Genomic DNA, 25,677 nt, shown 5'->3' on the forward strand with positions numbered 1-25,677 from the left:
GGTGGTGCTGCAGAGTTATTGTTCCATCTTCCTTATTTGCATATTCTTTCCAGAGAAGTATGCATCACCTTATACTGTAAGGGCTTAGTCACACGGGCGCATCGGCACCCGTACATGGGCGCCGATGCGCCTGTGTGACTGAGCCCTTACTGAAGGAAGAAGACGGCCGTACTTCAGAATGGACGACTCTTCCGGTGCTGCAGAGAGATGTCCGCCCTGAAGCACAGTCGTCTCTTTCCTGCAGTAACACAGGTGCCGATGCGCCGGTGTGACTAAGCACTAAGTCTCCTCACTCACCTTCTAGTTGCTCTCCTTAAAGAGTAATGATACCCTTCCCAAACCTTTTATGTGACACACTATCAAACACTTTGGAAAAATCAAGATATATAAGATCCGATGAGTCTCCCTGGTCCAGTTTAGATCTTACCTCCTTATAGAAGCTGATAAGATAGGTGTAACATATGCTGTCCCTCATAAACCCATGCTGATACATAGTTATCTATTTTCATTGAGGCGTTTCAGGATATCATCTCTTAGAAACCATTTACTCACAATAGATGTTAGACTTACCAGCCTGTAGTTTCTGGGTTAACTTTTTGATCCCTTTTTGAACATAGGCACCACATTTGCTATGCGCTAATGCAATGTAACAGACCCCACACCGTCCATTTATATATAAGAAACAATGGTCTGCCTATCACATTACTTAAATCCCTTTAGTCATTGATGTGTTTCCTTTATAAGATTGGCAGATTTTCGTTTCCCAGTTTATATCCGGATAGTTCAAGTTCCTAATCATATTTACTAGAGATAAGCAAGCATACTCGTCCGAGCTTGATACTCGTTCGAGTATTAGGGTGTTCGAGATGCTCGTTACTCGTAACGAGTACCACGCGATGTTCGGGTTACTTTCATTTTCTTCCCTGAGAAATTTGCGCGCTTTTCTGGCCAATAGAAAGACAGGGAAGGCATTACAACTTCCCCCTGCAACTTTCAAGCCCTATACCACCCCCCTGCAGTGAGCGGCTGGCGAGATTAGGTGTCACCCAAGTATTAAAATCTGTCCTCCCGCGGCTCGCCACAGATGCCTTCTGACATAAATCAGGGAAAATGCTGCTGCTATAGGGAGACCGTTAGGAGTTATTTTAGGCTTCAAGAACCCCAACGGTCCTTCTTAGGCCATAGAAATCGCAGATCGCACCTATGTGCGATCTGCGATTCCTGTTCTCTTCTCTATATGCGCTGAATGGGGCCGGCGGCAGCAGCGCCGACCCCATTGAGAACATATAGAAGACAAATCATTCTTCTCTGCCACAGCTGTAACAGCTGTGGCAGAGAAGAACGATGTTTGCCCATTGAATTCAATGGAGCCGGCAATACAGCAGGTTCCACTGAAAGCAATGGGCTGCCGGCGATCGCGGGATGAATTGTCGGGAAGGGCTTAAATATATAAGCCCTTCCCTGCAATTCATCCAGAAATGTGTTACAATAAAAATATATACCGGCGTATAAGGCGACGGGGCGTATAAGACGACCCCCCAACTGTCACCTTATACGCCGGGAATACAGTGGAGCAAAGAATAAAAATCATTACTTACTTCTTCTGACGTTCTGCGGCGCTCCTGCAGGCTGTTGCTCCCTCCTGGTTCCCGGCAGAGCATTGATTTCTCTACGAAGGGCTTTAAATCCCCACCTCCAGAAACACACGTGCCTTCAGCCAATCACAGCCAACGACAATGATGTCATTGAATGGCTGTGATTGGCTGTGTTTCAGGTGGCCAGAAAGCAATACTCTGCCGTGGACCAGGAGGGAGCAACAGCCTGCAGGAGCGCCGCAGAACGTCAGAAGAAGTAAGTAATGATTTTTAATCTTTGCTCCACTGTATTGCCGGCGTATAAGGTGACAGTTGGGGGGTCGTCTTATACGCCCCGTCGCCTTATACGCCGGTATATATTTTTATTGTAACACATTTCTGGATGAATTGCAGGGAAGGGCTTCTATATTTAAGCCCTTCCCGACAATTCATCCTGCGATCGCCGGCAGCCCATTGCTTTCAGTGGAACCTGCTGTATTGCCGGCTCCATTGAATTCAATGGGCAAACATCGTTCTTCTCTGCCACAGCTGTTACAGCTATGGCAGAGGAGAGCGATCTTTACGCTGACAGTGCGGGGGGGGGCACTCTTGCCGCTATTGTTGCTTAATAGTGGGACCTGGGAACTCGAGATGCAGCCCAACATGTAGCCCCTCGCCTGCCCTATCCGTTGCTGTGTCGTTCCCATCACTTTGTAGAATTGCCCAGATTTTCACAAACGAAAACCTTAGCGAGCATCGGCGATATACAAAAATGCTCGGGTCGCCCATTGACTTCAATGGGGTTCGTTACTCGAAACGAACCCTCGAGCATTGCGAAAATTTCGTCCCGAGTAACGAGCACCCGAGCATTTTGGTGCTCGCTCATCTCTAGTTGTAATGTATGATTATGAGAACTATGGTAGATCCAGCTACCTGCTCCTCCTTGTAGCAGGATATTCCTATCTCTCCCTAATTTTGGTGTTTGGTCCACAAGATTTGTTGTCATGTGACTGGCTTATTAGATACTCACATTAGTGAGCAAGTACACAGGAGCAACATAAAGTGGCCATTTCATATGAAAGCTATTGTTGCTACTTCACATGTAAAGTTTGACTGAGCTGAAATTAGTCATATTTGCATTTTTTAAGTTTTACCTGTAGACTGTATATTTTTGAATAACTTTTTCCATTTTTGCTGTTATTTTACATAATAAGAGAAAATATATAATTCCCCATTTTTTATGGCTGTACTTTAATTATTAACAACATGCATTTCTCTTTCTATTCTTAGGGCCGCCATCAGCTCCACGCAATGCAATCTCCAACATCAATGAAACGAGTGTCTTCTTGGAATGGATGTTTCCAGCAGACACCGGAGGAAGGAAAGATGTCTGCTATAATATTGTATGCAAGAAATGTAACTCTATTGCTGGAGTGTGTGAGGAGTGTGGAATTCATGTTCGGTACATACCTCAGCAAAGTGGCCTCAGAAACTCAACTGTGATGGTCATAGATCTTCAGGCCCATACAAATTACACCTTCGAGATTGAGGCTGAAAATGGTGTGTCGGAGCTAAGCCTGGGATCTAGGCAATATGTCTCAGTGAATGTCACCACCAACCAGGCTGGTAAGTTGGATTTGAATCAATGTACATGGAAGTTATTATACTTTATTCCTATTATGTGCTAACTGACTTTTGAACTTATATGCACCGTAACATAATTGACAACTATAAGGTTGACAATTGTAGGGTTGAATGGAGCAGCAGTAAACTTTTTGATTGCCATATAAACTCTTTACACCAAAGTCTTACTGGTAGTGGTGAGGGAAATCCTAAATAAGGGCTAAATATTGACTGGAATACCTCTTTATATTCCTCTTTGCCTTGATGTTACATGGTGCTATCAGTGGTTTTGGTGATCCCCACTGGTCCTGAGACTGTAGGGGACACATTTCTCGATTAGTTTTTGAACCGTTTCAGAAGTTTTTCTTGGACAGTTCCTTGTATAGCCAGTTGACAAGAGTGACACTTTTCACAAAAAATCTCAGAGGTACCTAATTTTAAGATCAGTTAGGGTCTACAAGGACCACCACCAGTACTGGGCAGGATGTGGCTTCTGTGCTGTTTTAGTGCTTTGTTCTGTTCGCTGTTTTTCATTCTTAATTGCTTACTATACAGCTGGTGACCAAAAGCACTGATTAATGCTCTGAGTAGGATGGACCAGTAAAAGACCCTCCAGTCATAGCTGAAATTTTAACCATACATGGCAAATGTCTAGTCAACATAGCTAGTGTCCTCCTCAGGATCGATCCTGCCAGAGTTCATGTGTTCTTGTCCTTTATTTGCATCTTCACAAAATAGACTTCATAGTCGAAGACTTCCCTTTGCAGAGCATTCTTAGGAAGTATGAGAAGACCTCCCTTCTATTGCCCTCCGATAGACCGGCACCAATGTCATCTATGGTCTGTCCATACCTTCTGTGTCTTTCCCTGGTCATCTCCTCACAAGGATTTTGACTTCATCATCACAGACAGAACAGAGGGCAGTGGAGTTGGGTATGTCTCAGACTTCCGAAAAATTCTCTGCATTGAAAAGTCTAAAACTATCAGTCGCGCAAAAAAAAAGGAACATGTTCTATTTTTCTGCATATTTGCACACCAAACGTCCCCGTGGAAGTCAATGGGGGGTGCACAAATGTACGTGCAATATGCCGATATACATGCACAAAGGCCTCCCTCATAGCGGAAAAATGCTGTGCTAAGGCAATTGCTCACTGATCTGTTTGAAGCCAGCCTTAACCCTTTCCAATCCACTGTCTGACGTCCGAAGACATTATGATTGAAGACTGTACAGCTCTGATGTCGGAAGACGTCCAGCAGGATATTCTTACTGTAGATTACTGGCCACTCTGTTGTTGGGGGCTTTCCAGCATGTCCTATATTGCACTACTGGCTCTAGCCAGCAGATGGCGCCATTGTATAATGGGAGAAAAAGAAAGCCCCCTAGGAAACCCTGAATCCAAAATTGGATTGCAAAGGGTTAAGGTTAAAATACAATTTTATGTTGGCTTTACACCAGTGTATGCATATTTACTCACACCTGAGTGCTGCGTTTTTACGTAATGAACGATGCTTTTTGCGCCCCTATTAGCGTATATTACTATACTTTTTGTGCCTGCAAGGTATGTTCATTTGTGTGCTGCATTAGTAGTTAATGAGTTCCAGATGTGTTCTTCTTCCCATGGAATTACGCAGTATTTCACGCATCTCTTTGCATATTGTGTGCATTTGTGCATCCTCATTGACTTTTATGGGTATCTTTGGTACGCAAATGCGCGGAAAAATAGAGTATGCCCTATTTTTTTTTGCACAAGCAAAATGCGGCCGTAAAATATGGAAATGTGAACGAACCTATTGAAATCAATGACTTCTATTCTCTTCGTATTGCTCACACAAATATGTGCGCAGATACGCCCAAGTGTATCAGACAGTGATAGTATTATTGAATTGTCGTTTATTATGCTTGTCTATTAATATTACACTATTATAATTTTTTTGTATTTTGATTTATGAGGTTTCTTAATATCCACATACTTTATGGTACAGAAACAGAGACCGTCCATTTTTCATGTAAATGATTGACAGATTGTCACAGCTCCACTCATGAAATACTAGTAATTATTAGGAAATTATAGTACCAGTGCCACACTGCTGTGCTACATGATACACCCATCATGATCCCCACACATTAAACACATAGCTCTATTACATGGTACATCCATGCTGATATTCAGACATCACCAGCTCAGCAGACTCCTGGATGCAGTGATCATCCCTGGTCATGTGATCCCTGACACCACCCACACAGGTGATCACATGATGGTGACATCATCACAGGTCCTGGTGGCTGCTGTCAGCTGATCTAGTCATCAGTACTTTCTACCAAAATGCAGAATGGCTCCTCCCACAGCAGTGACATCACCGCAGGTCCTTCAGCCCACCAGATCTCTATGGTGGCAGTAGGTCAGGACCGCTGAGTTGTGTCTGAGATAATAATGGCTTAGTTGTATTCTCAATTTGTTATTTTTGTCCTCCCCTTCCAAGAGCCCTAACTTTGTTGTTCTTCTGTCGGTCAGGCTCTGTGTTTTATATATGTTGTAGGACCTGCGATGACATCACCAGGGGCAGAGCGATGATGTCACCAAGGGCGGAGCATGAGAAGCACCCACACACAAACATACACACTCACAGTCAAGTGATCGTTAGTAGTTTGCTTATCAGTTATGTTATCAGTTGCAGTTCTGTAATAAGTGGAAATTCGTGCAGGTTGAAGACCCTTGGTAGACAGCAATATGCAGGGTCAGACTGCAGCAGAGCAGCATTAATTTATTTTAGTAACTAGATAAAGTCAAATCACAAATTCAGTTCCGCTAATTCTGTATCATACATTTATCTATGTGTGTGTCGTTACATAAGTATTAACAAATTACACATTTTTTCCACCTCAGTTTTAGCAGCTTTGATGTCCCTTAGAATAGAAAAAAATCTTTACTCTTGAAGTCTAGCGCTGTGCCAAGTCTGGTTTGTTTTTGTGTTGCTACAAGACATTCTGAATGTGAGTACTGCTCTGAAGTACATTGCCAGCTCAATCCTTTGCCAGCTTTCCTGTTTTTGGATATCAAAGTTTTTGGCTTAGGTAGACGCGTTTGGACATGGGTTTTGTTCTCAAGTACATTTTTCCCATAATAATATAGTTATTCATTTTTTTTTTTCAATTTGCGGTTGAATTTAATGTTCTTAGAATTTACTTTCTTTAGACCATAAACAGCAGAAGAATTGAGTATGGGGCATTCTTGTTTTCCGGCCATGGGGTCCTTGTAGAGTTATTGAGCTTTATTACTGAAATGATCAAAAACCTGGAAGCAGAACAGCTACATCTAATTTCTTCGTAATATTAATTTTCATACAAACCTGCAGAATATTCCCCCGTATCGATGCCCACCATTTGTTAAATGCCCACTTACTCCAATGACTTGTCCTCATTCTTTATCCTCACTCTAAATGTTTCCAGAACTGTTTCTTATTAAACTAAAACATGCATACGATGTTGTACCTTGCATGTGATTTTCCATGTCAGATTTTTTTCCCATTGAGTTCAGCTGGGAAAAAAACATCAGAGCCAAACGAGCTGCGTGAATTAAAACGAGCTCAAAAGTGTATATTTAACTACTAAAAAATTTTAATACAGTTTGTAAATTCTCATTTCCTTAAAGGGGTTGTCCCGCGCCGAAACGGGTTTTTTTTTTTTTCAATAGCCCCCCCCGTTCGGCGCGAGACAAACCCGATGCAAGGGTTTAAAGAAAAAAAATGGATAGTACTTACCCGAATCCCCGCACTCCGGTAACTTCTTACTTACCTTGCGAAGATGGCCGCCGGGATCTTCACCCTCGGTGGACCGCAGGTCTTCTGTGCGGTCCATTGCCGATTCCAGCCTCCTGATTGGCTGGAATCGGCACGTGACGGGGCGGAGCTACGAGGAGCAGCTCTCTGGCACGAGCGGCCCCATTCAGAAGGGAGAAGACCGGACTGCGCAAGCGCGTCTAATCGGGCGATTAGACGCTGAAAATTAGACGGCACCATGGAGACGGGGACGCTAGCAACGGAACAGGTAAGTGAATAACTTCTGTATGGGTCATAATTAATGCACAATGTACATTACAAAGTGCATTAATATGGCCATACAGAAGTGTATACCCCAACTTTGTTTCGCGGGACAACCCCTTTAAATGAAGCCCCTGAGCAAAACTGATAGTGTAGTGCCCGAATGTAGGGCAAGAGGAGACAAAAACACCAACAAATACCAATAAAGAAATGCATCTGTCATATACTGTCACCTCAGGCTCTGTACTAGCTATTAGGGATGATTATTAGTGGAATAATCGGTTCATGTCGGGATCGGGCCAATTTCCCCCAAATCATCATGAATCGGGAAGGGACGATTCCGACTCTCATTAAAAGCCAATGGGAGTAAAAATCAGGTTCACTAATTTGCCTTCCAGATGGTCCCCAATGTAGCCAAAGCGCACCAAATTTTATACGAATACACTCACACATCTGTGCTCCACCCAGAATTGGTAAAAATAGTGTACAGTGGTATGGGGCTCACTAGTAGCACAGGGGTGTCACTGAAAACAAAAGAAGGTCCACGTAGGGTCTCCTAGATCAAAAATTATGTCAAGGGAGAGAGCAGGTATGCTGCTTGTTTTAAAAGCAGTGTCATAAATTTTCGAAGAACAAATTCTACCAGGTGAACAGAACACCCAAGCATGGGCCTTCTCCAAGGAACAGCTGTAGAGCTACCAAAAATTACACCAAGCAAGACAGTAAGTGTAAAAGTAGTTTTATAAGGACAATTTCTACCAGGTGAACAGAACACTCAAGCATGTGTCTGCTACATCTCCTCCACCAAGGAAAAGCAATAGGGTTACCCAAACTTACGCCAAGGGTGACAGCAGGTGTGGCACGTGTATTAAAAGCAATGTCATAAATTTAGGAAAGGACAAATTCTACGAGGTGAACAGAACAGCCAAGCGCGGGCCTTCTCTAAGGAGAAGCTGTAGAGCTACAGCTGTTTCTTATGCTTTAGAATTTTTGTTTTGGGAGAATATGGAGAAGGAGGATGAGAAAACATGACAGAAGCAGCAGAAGGAGAGCAGGCCTAAGACTGTTCTCTGAGTTTAATGATGGATGGTTGTTTCTGGACCTACATTACCCCTTTCAGCTTCCTATTCTTCTTCCTCCTGCTCTTCCTTCTCCATACTTTTCCCATGGGTGGTGTTGGAGAAAACACTCCCCTTTTTTGTCCAAAGCCACCCTCCTTGTGGTGTTCAGTAATGTCAGACTGACCAGACAGAAGGGAGATTGATATCCATCATCCTCCACCCTCTGTGAGAGACACACACAACATTGTCTGGCTTCAGATTGTGCAGGGTCAGACACATGTCAGTCTGGGCCTGCAGAGCATTCATGATCCTGAATGATCACACAACTCCTCAGACTGATTGATGTGGACTGCTTTGAAGTGTGTAAGGGATTCATTTTTCTTGCCCAGGTGTAGGACTTTGCATTTCTCCTTGTAAAATACCAATCTGTTAATCTCTGCCCACTGTGCAAACTTTTCTAGATCTTTTTGAATACTCTCTCTCTCTTCCATAGTATTAGCTATCCCTCATAGCTTTGTGTCGTCTGCAAATTTGATCAGTTTGCCATCAATTCCCTCCTCCACATCATTTATAAAAATGTTGAACAACACTGGGCCTAGTACAGAGCCTTTTGGTACTCCACTTGATACATTTTTTCACTTGGATGTGCAGCCATTTATGACTACTCTTTGAGTACGATCACTCAGCCGGTTGTAAATCCACCTAACAGTTGCCTTGTCAGTCCCATATTTGGTCCTTTTTTCAATAAGTATGGCATGAGATACTTTGTCAAATGCTTTACTAAGGTCAAGATAAACTATATCCACCACACTTCCCTGATCAACCAAGTCAGTGATACTGTCATAGAAGGAAATTAAGTTAGTCTGGCATGACTTGTTTGTAACAAACCCATGCTAGCTCTGGTTAATTACTCCATTTTCATCCAAGCACTTGCATACATGCTGTTTAATAATTTGTTCAAAGATCTTTCCCAGTATAGAAGTCAGGCTCACAGGCCTGTAGTTTCCTGGATCCACCTTCTTCCCTTTATTGAAGATAGGGACAACATTTGCCCTTTTCAAATCTTCTAGACTTCTCCTTCTCTCCAGGAATTTTCAAAGATTATAGCAAGTGGTTCAGCAATTACCTCTGTTGCTTCCTTTAGTATCCTATGATGTAATTCATCTGGACCTTGAGACTTGAATTCATTGAAGTTAGCTAAGTGTTCCCTTACCATCTCTCTGCTTACAGATAGCCTGCATTCTTTTATTCCCCCATTAGCACAGGGAAGATCAGCTGATGTTACATCTACTTTCTGAGAGAAAACAGATACAAAATAGGAATTTAACATTTCTGCCTTCTCAACATCAATCTTAACCAATTCACCATTTTCATCTCGTAAGCATCCAATAGCATTTTTGACTTTTCTTTTGCTTTTGACATACCCCCAAAAAATCCTTTTTATTGTTTTTGGCCTCTGTTGCAAGCCTCGATTCATTATCAGCTTTAGCTTTTCTGACACTTGCCCTACAGTTTCTGCTGACCACATATTCTTCTTTAGATATTCCCCCCTCTTTCAATTTGATAGATATATTTTTCTTTGTTTGTAACATGTGTTCTGTGTTCATCCATCCGGGTCTCTTTAAATGCTTCTCATTCTTCCTTCTTTTAGGGATTGTTAACGATTTTGCTTTGAGAATCTCATTGCGTAATATTTCCCAACCTTCTTTAACATTTCTGTCCTTAAGAACATCTAGCCATTGGATCCTTCCAACCCTCTTACTGAGTTCATTGAAATCTGCCTTTCTGAAATACAACCTTGAAGTCTGAGTTTTCTCAGATCTTCCTCCCCTTTTTATCCAAAATTCAAGGATAGCATGATCACTGCCTCCTTAGGTCCCAGCCACCCTTACTTCCTCAACCATTTCCTCCCTGTTGGTAAGAATTGGGTCCAAGATAGCAGATCCCCTTGTTTTCTCTTTGACCTTTTAGAAGATAACGTTGTCAGCAAGAGTGGATAATATTTTGTTGGATCCGGCTCTCGGCTCTGCCTCTCCCTCGGCCCTGGCTCTCCCAGAATAGGTGGTACACAGAACCAGGACAAGTACAGACAATCCAAATGCACAAACAGGAAACTGACAGATGATAAACACACTTACCACTCAACCTCGCACACTAATGCAGACGATAAAGCTGAATATAAAAATGAGGGATTAGTTTGTGCATTGGCCAAAGAATGTAAGCCGCAAGCCCAACGATCAAGGGTCCTCGTGTTTTTCGGTCCCTACTCTAGCAAGACACATAATCAGGCAGCACAGGACACAAAACACAGTGCAAGCTGCAAAGCAAGATGTCCAGACACTACACACACAGCAAGCTGCAGGGAGACATGCCACATACACAGGCAGACAAGACTGAGGAGATACAGCTTCCTCTTGCAGAGGGGCTGGAGTATATATCTACACCCACACCCAGGGGATTGGCTGACCTGAGCAACCACACCCAGCCAGCTCAATTAACCCCTCACCTGTGAAAGTGTGCACCAGGAAGCCTGTAACACAGATCCCAGATGCACAACTTAACATTTCAAAGTTTGCACAGTTCAAAAGCCTGCATCTCAGATATTGCCTATGGCATGGGCAGCATGCATTGGAAGGTATTATCAATCCTGAGCATAGAGGTGGTAGAACAAAAGCAGGCTGCTTTATAAATAATGTAAATAACTTGGAAAACCCCTTTAAGGGGTTAAATAATGGACTATGCTATTAAATATAGGATCCATATTCCCAATCATTCTGAAAAGATATCTCAGTGCTCCCTATATGTAAAGTATCTCCAATACATAACAGCATTGATAAAAAAAAATAGTTATTTGAACTGTATACATAATGATATTGGATTTAGCAAAATGTTATTTATTTGACCCAAAAATATTTAGAATGGAGAACTGATGTTAGTATTCCATTAGAAGGTATGAGCTGTGACATAACAACATATGGCCAGGTTTCTGTTGCTAAATGAGTTATGAATTAGCTGAATACTTTATAGCTTTATTTATAACTCCCCAGTTGGTAATTGCACTTAGCCGCAGTTTATTGGCCCTTGGAAATGGTTAGATTAATGAAAGGATGTAATGTATTGTGAAAACATCCTGAGAATTTTTTTGCGATGGCTATTTAGTCTATTGCTTTGATCGCACGGGCCTAGGCTTCATTTCTTTATCTATGCAAGCAAAAGCATAATAAATCAACGACATAAAAGAGATGTACATTTCGTATGTAAAAAAGAGTTTATTGTGCTGCAATGAAAGGTGATAGCAATATATTACGGAGCAGCAGATGCACACCAGCGTTAAACTGTAACAAAATAGCTTGTAAAACGCTCTAAATAATGCACAACCTCAATATCTCCAGCACTTCCTAGATTTACCGAAGGGTTGTAAAGACGCAAAGAGAGAACAAAGTGAAGAAAATGAAAATAAATTCAGTCCTTTTCTATTTATTTTTGCTTTGCTGATAAACATATTCTCGTATTCCGTTGCTTAAATGTTGAATCATTAAGTAACATAAATCGTGCAGTGAAAACTTATGCAGGTGACTGAACATAATGTGTATGAAATATAGTTTTATTCTGTAGAGAAAATCCATATATAAAGTTATTGCACCTGATTACATTCATACTTTAGAATAACTAAAATAAATATACCACTACTATTCGGAAGAAGAAAAATTGAGATTCACTATGGTTTTCCATGATATTGTAAAGGTAATCTGCAGCCGGAGTAATAATCTTGACCGCGCTCTTCCACCCTTTATGTGGAGTAACTGGAGCCTTTTACAGATGAGTTCAGCAATTTGTGTTCAGACATCTCCTGCCTTTAGTTCCTGGGCCATGAAATAACAGCTACCATTAAAGGCCATATTGGGTAACAAGGGACTGTCATGGGCCTATGTAGCAGGCACTAACAATATTGGCCTGGCATATTATGACATTAAGGCCTCTTTCACACGGGTGACAATGATATCGTCGTGATATCGCATCAATGTTATGTGCGATATAACTGCGTTTTGTTGCGTCGATATCGCGATTTTGTTGGGCGTGATAGTACGAATTTGCACGACTTTGTAGCACTCTTTTGCCAGGATTTTCAGGGGGAGGATAGGGGGGCTTGAAATTTAAGCCCTACCCAGAAAATAAGCCCTTGCTGGCTAAAGAAAAAAAACCTATCACTTAAGAGGTGCTGTTAGGCTCCACCGCACATTTCCTCAGGTCCCTGGCAGACTTGCTTATAGTTTTTCCTTAGCATTTCCCCACCTCCAGGCTGTGATTGGTTCTTGAGAGCCGCAACTCAGCCAATCAGAGCCAACGCTCAATGAACCAATCACAGCCATTCAATAAAAACTACAAGCAAGTCCGCAGAGGACCTGAGGAGACGTTCGGCAAAGCCAGACAGCACCTCTTAGGTGCTTTTTTTTTTATACAGTTAGGGCTTATTTTAAGGCTTTTACGGTAGGATTTCCTACTGTAAAAGTTGCACTGCACCGCACGAAAACCGTGCAACACATAAGAAGGCTCCATAAGGAAACATGGGCTACAAAACCTCGCAAATCGCTGCAATATTCAGCAACCTGTGATTTTTTTTCTCACAATCTAGCAGACTACAAAACATCACTAATGTGAGGGAACCCATTGAAAAGCCTGGGCTTCATATGCATGCGATTTGTAGCGCTGTCGCATCACGAGAAAATTATGCAACTATCATTTATTTAGTAGTAGAATGACCGCGTTACTTAAGGGTTAGCGTTCTGTGGCGTGCCACGTTAATTGCGCCGTGCACTGGCACAATGTTGATGCTGTTACGTTTTTACTGTTTTACTAATGTGCAAATCAGTTCTCCTCCAGAGGGAAGGAAACTGTCTCTCTACTGGGGTTTGTAAAGGTACTGGGGTGCTTATAACAGTTTAGTGCCATCTACTTGGAGGTACCTATTCTGTATGTCAATGTCCGACCCATTAGAGACCTTTGAGTCATTAACATACAGGAAGCTTTCTGCAATATAAGTGCCATTTTTTGCCTTCTAGAGAAGAACTAATTTGCATACTCCTTCCCAGGGAGCACTACCTGTAAGACTCCATGTGCTAGTCTGTGGTCTCCACAAGTGCATACTGAGACATACGTTGAGTATTTGTTGATCAAATTTCAAGAATTATGTTTTATGAAAGTATTCAGTATGTTGTAAGCAAATAAACAATTCAATAAAGCTAATTATAACAAAATAAAATCCAAATTTTGACAAAAAAAAGGTCTGCTACTACTGCAGGGAACTTAACCCCTTCCCTCCCCATGACGTAAGGGTACGTCATGGGAGCGGGGTACTTCCCGCAAAATGACATACCCTTACATCATAGGGATAGCGCGAGATCACATATGATTTCACGCTATCCCCCAGCGGGAGCCAGCTGTCAGTCACAGCCGGCCTCCAGCTGCAACAGCGGGGGTGCATCGGAGATGCGCCCCCGCTGTTAACCCCTTCCCTGCCGCGATCTATGTAGATCGCGGCATGGGAAGTGTTCACAGAGGGAACGCGCTCCCTCTGTGAAGTTGCCGGGCTCTCGTGGGATAATCGCAGAGAGCCCGGCCAATTGCCATGGCAACAGGACGCCAGACACTGGCGTCCTGTAGTGCTAGTGCCTGAGATCGCTGTGCCTTATCACAGCGATCATCAGGGCAGTGTTGTAAGTCCCTCAGAGGGACACAAGTTGTGTAAAAAAAAAAAAAAGATTTAAAAAATGAATTAAAAAAAATGTAAAAATAAGTAAAAAAAACCCCTTTCTTTATGCTTTTTCTCATATTAGCCTAAAAAATGGTTAAAAAAAATTAAACCCCCACATATTTGGTATTGTCACGTCCGTAACAATGCGTACAATAAGCTGCACATGCTTTTGACTGTGCACGGGAAAAAAAACTAAAAAACTGAGGCAAAATGCTAATTTTTAGAATTTTCCCTCCCTAAAAACGCAATAAAAGTGATCAAAAAAGCCGTATGTACCCCAAAATGGTACCAGTAAAAACTACAGCTCGTCTCACAAAAAATAAGCCCTCATAGAGCTCCGTACATAAAAAAATTAAAAACTTACAGGACTTTGAATGCAGCGATTTAGAAAAAAAAAAAAAGATTTCCAAAAAAGAGTTTTTATTGCAGAAAAGTGGAAAAACCTAAAAAAAAGTAAGAATTTTGGTATCGTTGTAATCGTACCGACTCGCAGAAAAAATGGAGTGTGTCATTTATGCTGCATGATTAGCGCTGTAAAAAAAAAAAATCTATGGCAGAATTCATGTGTTTTCTCTCCCTGGTATAATAATAATAAAAAAAAGTTTTACAATATAGTCTATGTACCCAAAAATGGCACCGATAAAAACTACAGTTCGCCACGCAAAAAAACAAGCCCTTATAAGGCCGCGTCGACGGAAAAATAAAAAAATTAAGGCTTTTGATGGATGGAGAAGAAAAAAAGCCAAAAATCGTTGCGTCCTTAAGCCCAAAATAGGCCGTGTCATTAAGGGGTTAATGATTTAGACGTTACAAACTACTGTTCACATCTTCATTCAAAGCTTTATTCAGAGCTTCCAGTTTATATCCGTTCACAAATTCTGGATGAAAATCCCGCATGCTGCACTTTTTTATCTGGGAAAATGTGGGAGAGCATAACGTAACCAAAGTGCACTCAATTATAGTCAATGAGGTCCATTCTGTGCTGTGTGGTCCCATTGTTCCTAATAGGGACTCTGTTTTCCTGCTTGCATGGCAAAACATTAAAATGGAAACCCTGAACACAGCTGTGAACAGAACCGTACTCATTTTTATTGGGGACTGCAGGAATTGATCATCAATATTCTAAAGCATTTGCAGGAATTGTGGTTTATTTAGCTGATGTTGGTATTTTGTTAATAAAAAAATTAAAAAAAAAGAAACCCAAAATGGGAAACAGCAAATACACACAGTACGTGTCAATGGCCTCAGAGGTCATTCAAATTTGCCAATCCGTCCACTATGAATTATTTGCAGGCCTTACACAGTGACATGCCACTTCTTCATGTGGAAAGCATGGAAACAATATTTACAGCGTCAAAATTGTGTATGTGAATCTTGCCCATTGACAGCTCAGTCATAGGGGCGTTTTTTTTCCGCACATCAAAAAATTTGCACTAGATAGAACCAATGCTTTTCAACAGCAGCGGTCACGTGTGAGAATTTTACATGCGGAAAAATGCCTGGGGCGCATATTATAGGACACCGGTTTGCAGAACGCATGTAACTGTGGCAAACCGGTGTTCTATATATGTGAAAGCCCTGAGTGCCTTAGCATCCAGGGGTTTCACCTTGCGCTCAGTGGGGCCGGCGGCAGCAGCGCCGACCCCATTGAGAACATATACTACAGCTGTGGCAGAAGAGCGCGGTGTCTCCCATTGAATTCAATGGAGCCGGCAATACAGCCGGCACCATTGAAAGCAATGGGATGCCGGCAAGCGCTGCAGTGATTTTCGGGGAAGGGCTTCAAATATAAGCCCTTCCCTGAAAATCAATCCAAAAATGTGTAAAAAAAGAATCTATACTCACCTCTCTAAAGCTGACAGAGCTCAGCTGTGTCCAGCTGGCTCTTCTCCTACACTGCTCTGAGTAGTATTCAGCAGGCGGGGATTTAAAATCCCCACCTGCTGAATGGACTGCCTCTGATTGGCTTAGCACTGTGATTAAGCAGAGTCAGCTCTCAGCTATTGAATGACAGCTGAGAGCTGCCTCTGATTGGTCCCTGCGCTCAGCCAATCAGAGACAACACTCACTAATTCATGAATTCATGTTTTCCTATAGGCCTTAGTCACACGGTCGTTTTTTCGCGCGATTTGCGGATCGCATGACGGATGCGCATCCGCAAATCGCGTGATCGGAGCCAAAAAGCCGCCCGAAAAATCTTCTCCTAGCCGCGTTTCATTAGAAATGGGCCGGAGCTGTCCAGCGCATTGAATTCAATGGGGCCAGCAATACAGCCGGTTCCATTAAAAGCAATGCGCTGCGGGCGAGCACGGGATGAATTGTCGGGAAGGGCTTAAATATATAAGCCCTTCCCTGCAATTCATCCAGAAATGTGTAAAAATAAAAAATATATATATACTCACCTTGTCCCGGCAGACGGAGTTCAGCGCGGCCGGCCTGCAGTGGGTGTGAAGGGGGTGTGAGTCAGACCTGCCTCTGATTGGCGCAGACGGAGTTCAGCGCGGCCGGCCTGCAGTAGGTGTGAAGGGGGTGTGAGTCAGACCTGCCCCTGATTGGCTCAGCACTGAGCCAATCAGAGGCAGGTCTGACTCACACCCCCTTCACACCCACTGCAGGCCGGCCGCGCTGAACTCCGTCTGCCGGGACAAGGTGAGTATATACTGTATATTTTTTTTATTTTTACACATTTCTGGATAAATTGCAGGGAAGGGCTTATATATTTAAGCCATTCCCGACAATTCATCCCGCGATCGCCGGCAGCCCATTGCTTTCAATGGACAAACATCGTTCTTCTCTGCCACAGCTGTAACAGCTGTGGCAGAGAAGAATGATTTGTCTTCTGTATGTTCTCAATGGGGTCGGTGCTGCTGCCGCCGGCCCCATTGAGCGCATATAGAGAAGAGAACAGGAATCGCAAATCGCAGATAGGTGCGATCTGCAATCTCTGTTCTATAATTTATCGGACGAGCGCATAAAAAGCGCTCATGTGTCCGATACCATTGCAAAGCAATGGTTTCAAAAAATCACCGGACGCATGCGCATGCGCAAATCGCGCGAAAAATCGCCCGTCTGACTAAGGCCTTAAGCTGTAGTATACTCCTCCAAGAGATTTTGTTTTAAAGAATGAATTTGGAATATTCTTGGTCAGAATTTGTTTTTTATAGATACAAATGTTTTTCATATGTATCTTCCATTTTTCTGCCATTACGTTCCATGATAATTATGCATCACTTATAATACTGTGGGAAACATGACATGGTTTGTAGGGAAAACAGAAAGGGGCTCCCATGTGTATGGTTGAGAAATTAAAAGTTGGCTTATTTCAGTAAGAAACTCATTATGCGAATTGAAATTGATAGATCATGTATAGAGATGAGCGAGCGTACTCGGATAAGCACTACTCGCTCGAGTAATTTGCTTTATCCGAGTATCGCTGTGCTCGGGTCTGAAGATTCGGGTGCCGGCACGGAGCGGGGAGCTGCAGGGGAGAGCGGGGAGGAACGGAGGTAAGATCTTTCTCTCCCTCTCTCCCGCCCGCTCTCCCCTGCTCCCCGCTGCGACTCACCTGTCAGCCGCAGCGGCACCCGAATCTTCAGGGACGAGCACAGCGATACTCGGATAAAGCAAATTACTCGAGCGAGTAGTGCTTTTCCGAGTACGCTCGCTCATCTAATCTTACCTACATCTAGCTCTAGGAGAGCTCGCCATCCTCTTATTTGCACACTAAGGTATTTTCATTATTTCTGGTGGACAAAATAACTATTTTTGAAGTGGGAAGATGGACAGAATTCCACCCCTTATATCAACAGTTATCATACATCACATTGTGTCTTAGAAGCTAGTTTGGCACTCAATGGTTACCGGTGTTCGTTGTTTGTTTTCTTGGCACCCGCTGCTTTGTTGAGTCTGGTGTCCATTGGATTGGTACCATAGCAATCTCTGGTGGGAGTCAGCTTATTGCCTTAGTCTGTGCTATTTAGTGGTTTATGTCCCTTACACTAATACCAAGTGTTTTGGTGGTGCAGTTCTTGTCTGCGTCCTCTTGCATGACTTATTTTGCTCTTTGAGTAACAGGAAATGTCTTATATTAGTTATCACCACAAGAAGGAAAGGCTAGAGTGTTATGTGACAGCCATTTCTTTGCGTTAGGTAGATGGATGTCGATGTCACTTGCTACACACTGTTTTTATTTTGGGCTATATCTGGAGGCAGCACTTGGGGAACCCTGGTTTTTACCCTTGACCCTTCCGACCAGGATTTGGTCTTCACCATGGAGTCCCCAAAATGTTACATGCAGCAATAGTCTCAGTAGTGTGTCTGGTAAAGCTATACAAGGCCAAGGCGTGGTACCTGAGGTTGTGTTAACCGGAAACAAGCTGAAATTGGAGCATACAGCATAAATTTCAACATGAGTATCAGGCATATGTCCAGGCAGGCGGCAAACAAATAGTAATGTAACTGAGGTCCAGAGATGTAACCAAGGTCAGGAGTACAGAGATCAAGATAATCAAGCATAGGTTTAAACCAGGAGAAAACACTAACTAGGGCTTTGTCACAATTAGAGCGGAACCAAATAGCTAAGTCATCCAACCTTGGGTGGATGCATAATATAGCAAGTGCTGGGAGAGGATTGGTGGAGGACAGATACTGGAGTGCCCACTAGCCCTTTAAGGCCGCCTGCACACGGGCGGAAATCCCGCGGTGGGATTTCCCGCGAGATTTCCGCCACTGAAAGTTTGCATAGGAGTGCATTACAATACGCACTCCTATGCAGACGGCCGCGGTTTGGCCGCGCGAAATCTCGCGCGGCAAACAAACCGCGACATGTCCTATTTTTATGCGGGGCACGCACTCACCCGGCCGCCGGCTCCGGTCTGCGCATGCGCCGGCTGCTCCGCAGCCGGCCCATGAAAGAGCTGGGGCCGCCAGGCGTGGGAGAGTACGCGCTCGTCCCTGCAGGCTCTCGGGTCGGGTCCCGCGGCGAGAATTCTCGCTGCCGGATCCGACCCGCTCGTGTGCAGGCGGCCTAAGTCTGGGGCTGGAGCTATGTGGGTAGAAGCTGGAAACCAGGGTGTAGGCAGGATGTGTCACGCTCTTTGGGCATGAAGACGGCGACTGACCGCAGCCTCGGCACCATGTCCAATCACATGAAGAGGGGAGTCTTATGATGAATGTTTTCCCCAAGCACCAGAAACAAGTCATCTGTGCCTACTAGAGATGAGCGAGTATACTCGCTAAGGCACATTACTTGAGCGAGTAGTGCCTTAGCCGAGTACCTCCCCGCTCGTCTCTAAAGATTCGGGGGCCGGCGCCGGTGACAGGTGAGTTGCGGCGGGGAGCGGGGGGGAGAGAGGGAGAGGGAGATCTCCCCTCCATTCCTCCCCACTCTCCCCCGCCGCTCCCCACCCCCCGCCGGCCCCCGAATCTTTAGAGGCGAGCGGGGAGATACTCGGCTAAAGCACAGTACTCGCTCAAGTAAAGTGCCTTAGCGAGTATACTCGCTCATCTCTACTGCCTACTGCCCAACTTGCCGCCACTCAATCTTAAAGCAAGCATTAGTGTTTTATTCTCTGTCCTTATCATTTGCACAATGTTCATTTTTTTATTATAAATCTATATTCTAGGAATATTTTTTCTAATGACTCCACAGTAATAATATTACCAGCTTGAACTCCCACATAATGACGTGTTAATTATAATTACTTTGAGTGCATTATAGTAATTAACTGCTAGGAAAGGATGAAAGTGACATGCTAAATTTAAAATATTAACATTTAAACAAAATCGACTTGACTGGTGCTTTAACCCTTTCATTTAGTCACTTGTTGGAAAATGTTGACTTTACTATCTTATCATTTCTTTCGACCAGTTCATTAGTCCATCTCTATCCGTCTTAGTCCATCTCAGGTTTATCTCTGTACACAGTGTACTTGGCCTGACAATGAAGAAGTAGTGATCTGGAATTACATAATGGTACCTTACAGCCCCATTAGAATAGAGTTAGTAAACGCGGAATCAATTTTAGAATTTAAAAAAAAATCTGCATCTACAGTAAATTGTTTTAAGATATAACAGACGTAAATAAATAGTGGGCGCTGCTTTATTAACTTGAACTAGAGAAAATATATGACTTCCCTTGTAGGGTAAATGTTTTTTACTCGGAGAAGTTGTTTTCCCTCATTCTCAATCAAACAGTTACAACAGCTCTGAATTCACATTTTTTTTCAACACATTATTATTTATCACATACAGTAGAGCCTCAACTAACGTCATTAATCCGTCCGGACTTTAGTAGAAATCAATGTTAGTTGAGGACATTATTTCAATAGAAATTAATGTAAATCCAATTAATTGGTTCTAGACATTCCAAATAACACACCATACCCCATTTTGGTCTTTAATACCAAAAACAATAACAATACTGAGTGACTATAAAACACAACTGTAAAGAATAAATTAACATTTAACAGCTTTTTGGACATTTAGCATACAGTGCTTTCACATAGGACTGCAGGGACATCATTATAGCAGTATGTATCACTGTGTTATCTGTGCTTTGACATTGGACTGCAGTATTTATTTGCAAACGTTTCTTTACTGTACTGTACTCATCTGCACAGTACTAACATTTTGCAGTACAGTGGGGATTCAGGAGGCAGGCAGCGTTCAGCCGGCACTTTGGGGATTCAGCTGCTGTACTGTTATCTGGATCTGTATTCACCAATAAAGGATGATATTTCAGCAATACCTTCTGTCTCTTGGCTGATCTCCCCTGGACCAGTGCTGCTTTCCAAAAACAACTTACTGTGTCAGGAGGCAGGCAGACACAGCAACGTTCAGCCGGCACTGTACACTGTGGAGAGGGGAGAGGGGGGAGTAGGCGCACGCTGATGCAGGAGAAACAGGAAGTGACCGGCATCAGCTGCTCGCCGGCTCACTGAGCGGCGCCCGGGGTCATGGAGCAGTCGGCGCCCTTATCTGAGGAATGCAACTTTATTAAGGGACCGCCGCAGCCCTGACACATCGACTTAAGTTGAAAACAGTTTTACTTAAGAGCAATGCTACTCAAGGGTTTACTGTATTACCCTTTCTGTAATGGGTGGTAAAAAAAACAAGGGTGCTGTGGCTTCTGTGAGCCCTATCTAGATGAAGAGCCCCAACATCATGGCCTTATGCCCCTTCCCCATGCATGATGAAAACCTGCAAAGAGTAACCCAAATTATTACAAGCATGGAGGTGAAATAGTCCAAGATGTATGGGGTGCTCTTCTACAATGGATGTGAAGGAGGAAGAGGCAAACCAATTTAATTCATATCATTGAACAACAATGGAAAAGGAGACTATTTGATGCTTGCTTTGAGCTATTAGGCTACCGTTACAATATCCCGATGGGCCTTTTTATGTGTGATTAATAATGTAATAATATTAGTAAGACTTAAAGGGGTTGTCCCGCCAAAGCAAGTGGGGTTATACACTTCTGTATGGCCATATTAATGCACTTTGTAGTATACATCGTGCATTAATTATGAGCCATACAGAAGTTATTCACTTACCTGTTCCGTTGCTGGCGTCCCCGTCTCCATGGTGCCGTCTAATTTCAGCGTCTAATCGCCCGATTAGACGCGCTTGCGCAGTCCGGTCTTCTCCCTTCTGAATGGGGCCGCTCGTGCTGGAGAGCTGCTCCTCGTAGCTCCGCCCCGTCACGTGTGCCGATTCCAGCCAATCAGGAGGCTGGAATCGGCAATGGAACGCACAGAGCCCACGGTGCACCATGGGAGAAGACCTGCGGTCCACCGTGGGTGAAGATCCCGGCGGCCATCTTCGCAAGGTAAGTAAGAAGTCACCGGAGCGCGGGGATTCGGGTTAGTACTATCCAGTTTTTTTTTTTTAACCCCTGCATCGGGTTTGTCTCGCGCCGAACGGGGGGGCTATTGAAAAAAAAAAAAAACGTTTCGGCGCGGGACAACCCCTTTAAATGGCAATAGTGATCGGTCGGTTCTGTATTGTTTCTATTGTTTAAACAAAAAACATTGCAATGTTTTTGAGATTTCAGATGTCGAATAGCAGAACAAAGAGGCCACAGTACTTGCTGGAACTCCTTTGGTTATGAGTCGAGATGAGCGAGCATACTCGCTAAGGGCAATTGCTCGAGCAAGCAAGGAAAGGTTCGGGTGCCGGCGTGGGGGAGCAGTCAATTGCGGCGTTTCTCCCCGCTCTCCCCCGCAGCTCCCTGCCCGCTGCCGGCAGCTGAACCTTTTCTCTCGAGCGGGCAGGTACTCGCTAAGGGCAATGCTCGCACAAGCAATTGCCCTTAGTGAATATGCTCGCTCATCACTAGTCATGAGTGTTCATTCTAACTGAATCGTGGACCCATACAAATCACATTGATGGTCTCTTCTAAACATTTTAGGCAATCGGTCTACACCCCAGATCTTTCCATATTTGGCTAGTTCTCCCATATGTCAATTGGCAGCATTATTTTTGGATAATTTGGCTCTCCATCAGCACCACCATAGTTAACTGTATACTTCTGGATTGCAGCCATTGTTTCAAAGAGTGCAATATTTCTTTTATACATGTACTGTGTGGATGTTGTAAACTAGAGATGGTACAATTCATTTGCAATGTTTGAGATTCTTATTGAATCGGAGAGATTGGCATTCTGAAGAATCAATGGAGAATAGAATTTGTTAAGATTGGCTCATCTCTGTTGTTGTCCTTGCGATCAGGCACATTATAGTAATAATGGAAGTACTGCCACTTGTTCTGTTTGTACATTATTCCTGCAATATATCCATTTCCTCCGATGTTATTATGTAGATGGATGATTTCTTTAATGGTTTACAAAGCACTTCAAATAAGTTTTATGTAGACATACATCTGCATTGTCATCTCTGATCCCTTTTTTAACATCTTTTCCATCGGGAGTGGATGGAGAGAATTTAGGCACCCTTCCCATCTGCCCCCATGGATTCCATTTCCCTATCCAACCATGGGAGCAGGAAAACAGAATCCAGGAAGGATACATTCTATGATGGAACCAAACAACATTGGGCAGACCTTATTGACATCAACGGGATCGGTACAGCTTTGGTCAGTCCCCCCAATATGCACCATATGAAATAGCACAACGTGCTATGCTATTTAGTCTGGGATTTTAGGACAGACCTGCCATTGAGGCTGCAAATGGAACCTCTGATAGAGATGTGAACAGAGCCTTAGCAGTCAACGCTTGGCTAAACAGATTGGCTACAAGCCCCATCGATATACTGTAAAGACATATGGATATCATAGAGTCATGGAGCACTGTATGTGCTGGCATGGAGAGTAAATTGTGGTTGGGTAGACATAGCATGTCCATGCTATGCCTTTTGATTCCGAAAACATTACCCAAGCTGTATACAGTACCATTGGCTGCATTGGGTTCCGTTGAATACTGGTTCGGAAGCAGGCATATTCGGTACAGAAAAGCTACAGGTACAGTAGCTTTAGGAAAACGACTGTTTATACCATTTCACATACTGGCATCAAACTTCATACTCAAGCCAAAGCAACTGTGAATATTGTATAAAGGATAAACACCATGGCAAGGTGAAAAATGTTAATGTCATCCTGACAGTGAAGCGCCACCTTGGAATAACGTGAACGAATATATTAGGAAAATGCTTAAATAGCAATCTTCTAATATAATACCATTATCAAGAATGTTCCCTGTAGCAAGGACATGGTTCTAATAATAACATGTAGGGCAATAGGTAATTTAGAATTTTCTGAGGTTTTCCTTCAGACACAGGCTCTAGTCTGAGTGGTTGCCTTTAGGGCAGCCATAAGGAAAATTTGAATTTCATTGCAGCCTTTAAGGTTGTCTGAACTTTCCTACAGTTAATGGGAAGATTTCTGGTAATATCATTTTATTAATATAAATTGGAGAAAATTCCCCAAACCTTTATTAACACTTTCAGGAATGGAAATTTTTCATTTTTTCATGATCCTTTTTTTCCTCCCTGCTTTCAAAAATATTATAATTGTCTTATTTTTCCATTGATTTAGCCATATAAGGTGGCTTTTTGTGGGGTTTTTTGCACTGATATTTTTTCATTGTACCACTAAAAGTATCATATAATATAGTGAAAAACCTTTAAAAATTTGTAAGTGGGGTGAAATGGAAAAAAAACCCCCAACAATTGCACCATTTTTAGAGGGGTGGGAATTGTTTTTTGGCATACAAGGTGTGTGGAAAGTGGCAGGCTGACTTTATTCTACGGGTGATGCCAAATGTATACAGTTTGTTTTTATTGTACTGTTTAAAAAAAAACAACTTTTTTTAAATTTTTGATAAACTGCTTTCTGCAACCATCTTCTGACCCCCGTAACGTTTAAATTTTTCCTTCAATAGGGCTGTAAGGGGGCTATTATTGTGGGGCAAACTGTAGTTTCTGATGGTGCTACTTTGCGATACGTACGACTTTTTGATCGCTTTTCATTTTTTTTTTTTTCTTGAAGATTGGCCGTCTAGTTTCACTAAACAATATAATTCTGGCATTGTGTATTTTTTTTCTGACGGCACTTACCATGCAAAACTACTAATGCATTATTTTAATATATCTGCATTTTATGGATGCGGTAATACCAAATAATTTCTTTCTTGTTTAGATTTTTTATGTTAAAAATGGGAAAAGAGAGGGTTAACCTTTCAATCTTTTTTTTTTGTTTTTTGTAATGGTTAAAGGGGTTGTCCCGCGCCGAAACGGGTTTTTTTTTTTTTTCAATAGCCCCCCCGTTCGGCGCGAGACAAACCCGATGCAGGGATAAAAAAAACAAACCGGGTAGTACTTACCCGAATCCCCACGCTCCGGTGACTTCTTACTTACCTTGTGAAGATGGCCGCCGGGATCTCCACCCTCGGTGGACCGCAGGTCTTCTGTGCGGTCCATTGCCGATTCCAGCCTCCTGATTGGCTGGAATCGGCACACGTGACGGGGCGGAGCTACGAGGAGCCGCTCTCTGGCACGAGCGGCCCCATTCAGAAGAGAGAAGACCGGACTGCGCAAGCGCGTCTAATCGGGCGATTAGACGCTGAAGATTAGACGGCACCATGGAGACGAGGACGCCAGCAACGGAACAGGTAAGTGAATAACTTCTGTATGGCTCATATTTAATGCACGATGTATATTACAAAGTGCATTAATATGGCCATACAGAAGTGTATACCCCCACTTGCTTTCGCGGGACAACCCCTTTAAATATAAATTTTAATTTATTTTTATCTTTTTCCTCTGCCCCATAGGGGACTTGAACTAGCGATTGTTTGAATGCTTATACTTTATAATGCAGTTCTTCATTATTGCACTATAATGTATTTCTGCTGGCTTTCTAGTAAGTTGTGCTTCATACACTGTTTAATAAGCAGAAATATATTGCAGTCCTTCAGTACAGTTTTTTTTTTTTCAAAACCCTGCTTTCCTGCAGAATCCTCAGCCCGTCCACAATGTCAATTATGGACGCGAATTGGACGGCTTCCATTGAGTTCAATGGAAGAGGTCTGCACAGAATCCGCACTAAAAAGGAGCATGCTGTGATTTGTTTTCCGCATCTGGAATCCAGTAAACAAATCCGCATGTGTAAATTCA

At 43.0% G+C, this 25,677-nt stretch overlaps 1 protein-coding gene across 3 annotated transcripts in view; it reads left to right on the forward strand.

Annotated features, from left to right (window-relative positions):
• The window catches only part of EPHA5 (EPH receptor A5), a 450,721-nt gene that overhangs the window by 299,354 nt on the left and 125,690 nt on the right, over positions 1-25,677 (forward strand). For all 3 annotated transcript variants that reach the window (XM_066574297.1, XM_066574298.1, XM_066574299.1), the window contains exon 5: positions 2,865-3,200. In XM_066574297.1, the coding sequence (XP_066430394.1) occupies positions 2,865-3,200 (336 nt within the window). The remainder of the gene's footprint in view (positions 1-2,864; positions 3,201-25,677) is intronic.

This window comes from Eleutherodactylus coqui, chromosome 7, assembly GCF_035609145.1.
Source record: "Eleutherodactylus coqui strain aEleCoq1 chromosome 7, aEleCoq1.hap1, whole genome shotgun sequence".
NCBI lineage: Eukaryota > Metazoa > Chordata > Amphibia > Anura > Eleutherodactylidae > Eleutherodactylus > Eleutherodactylus coqui.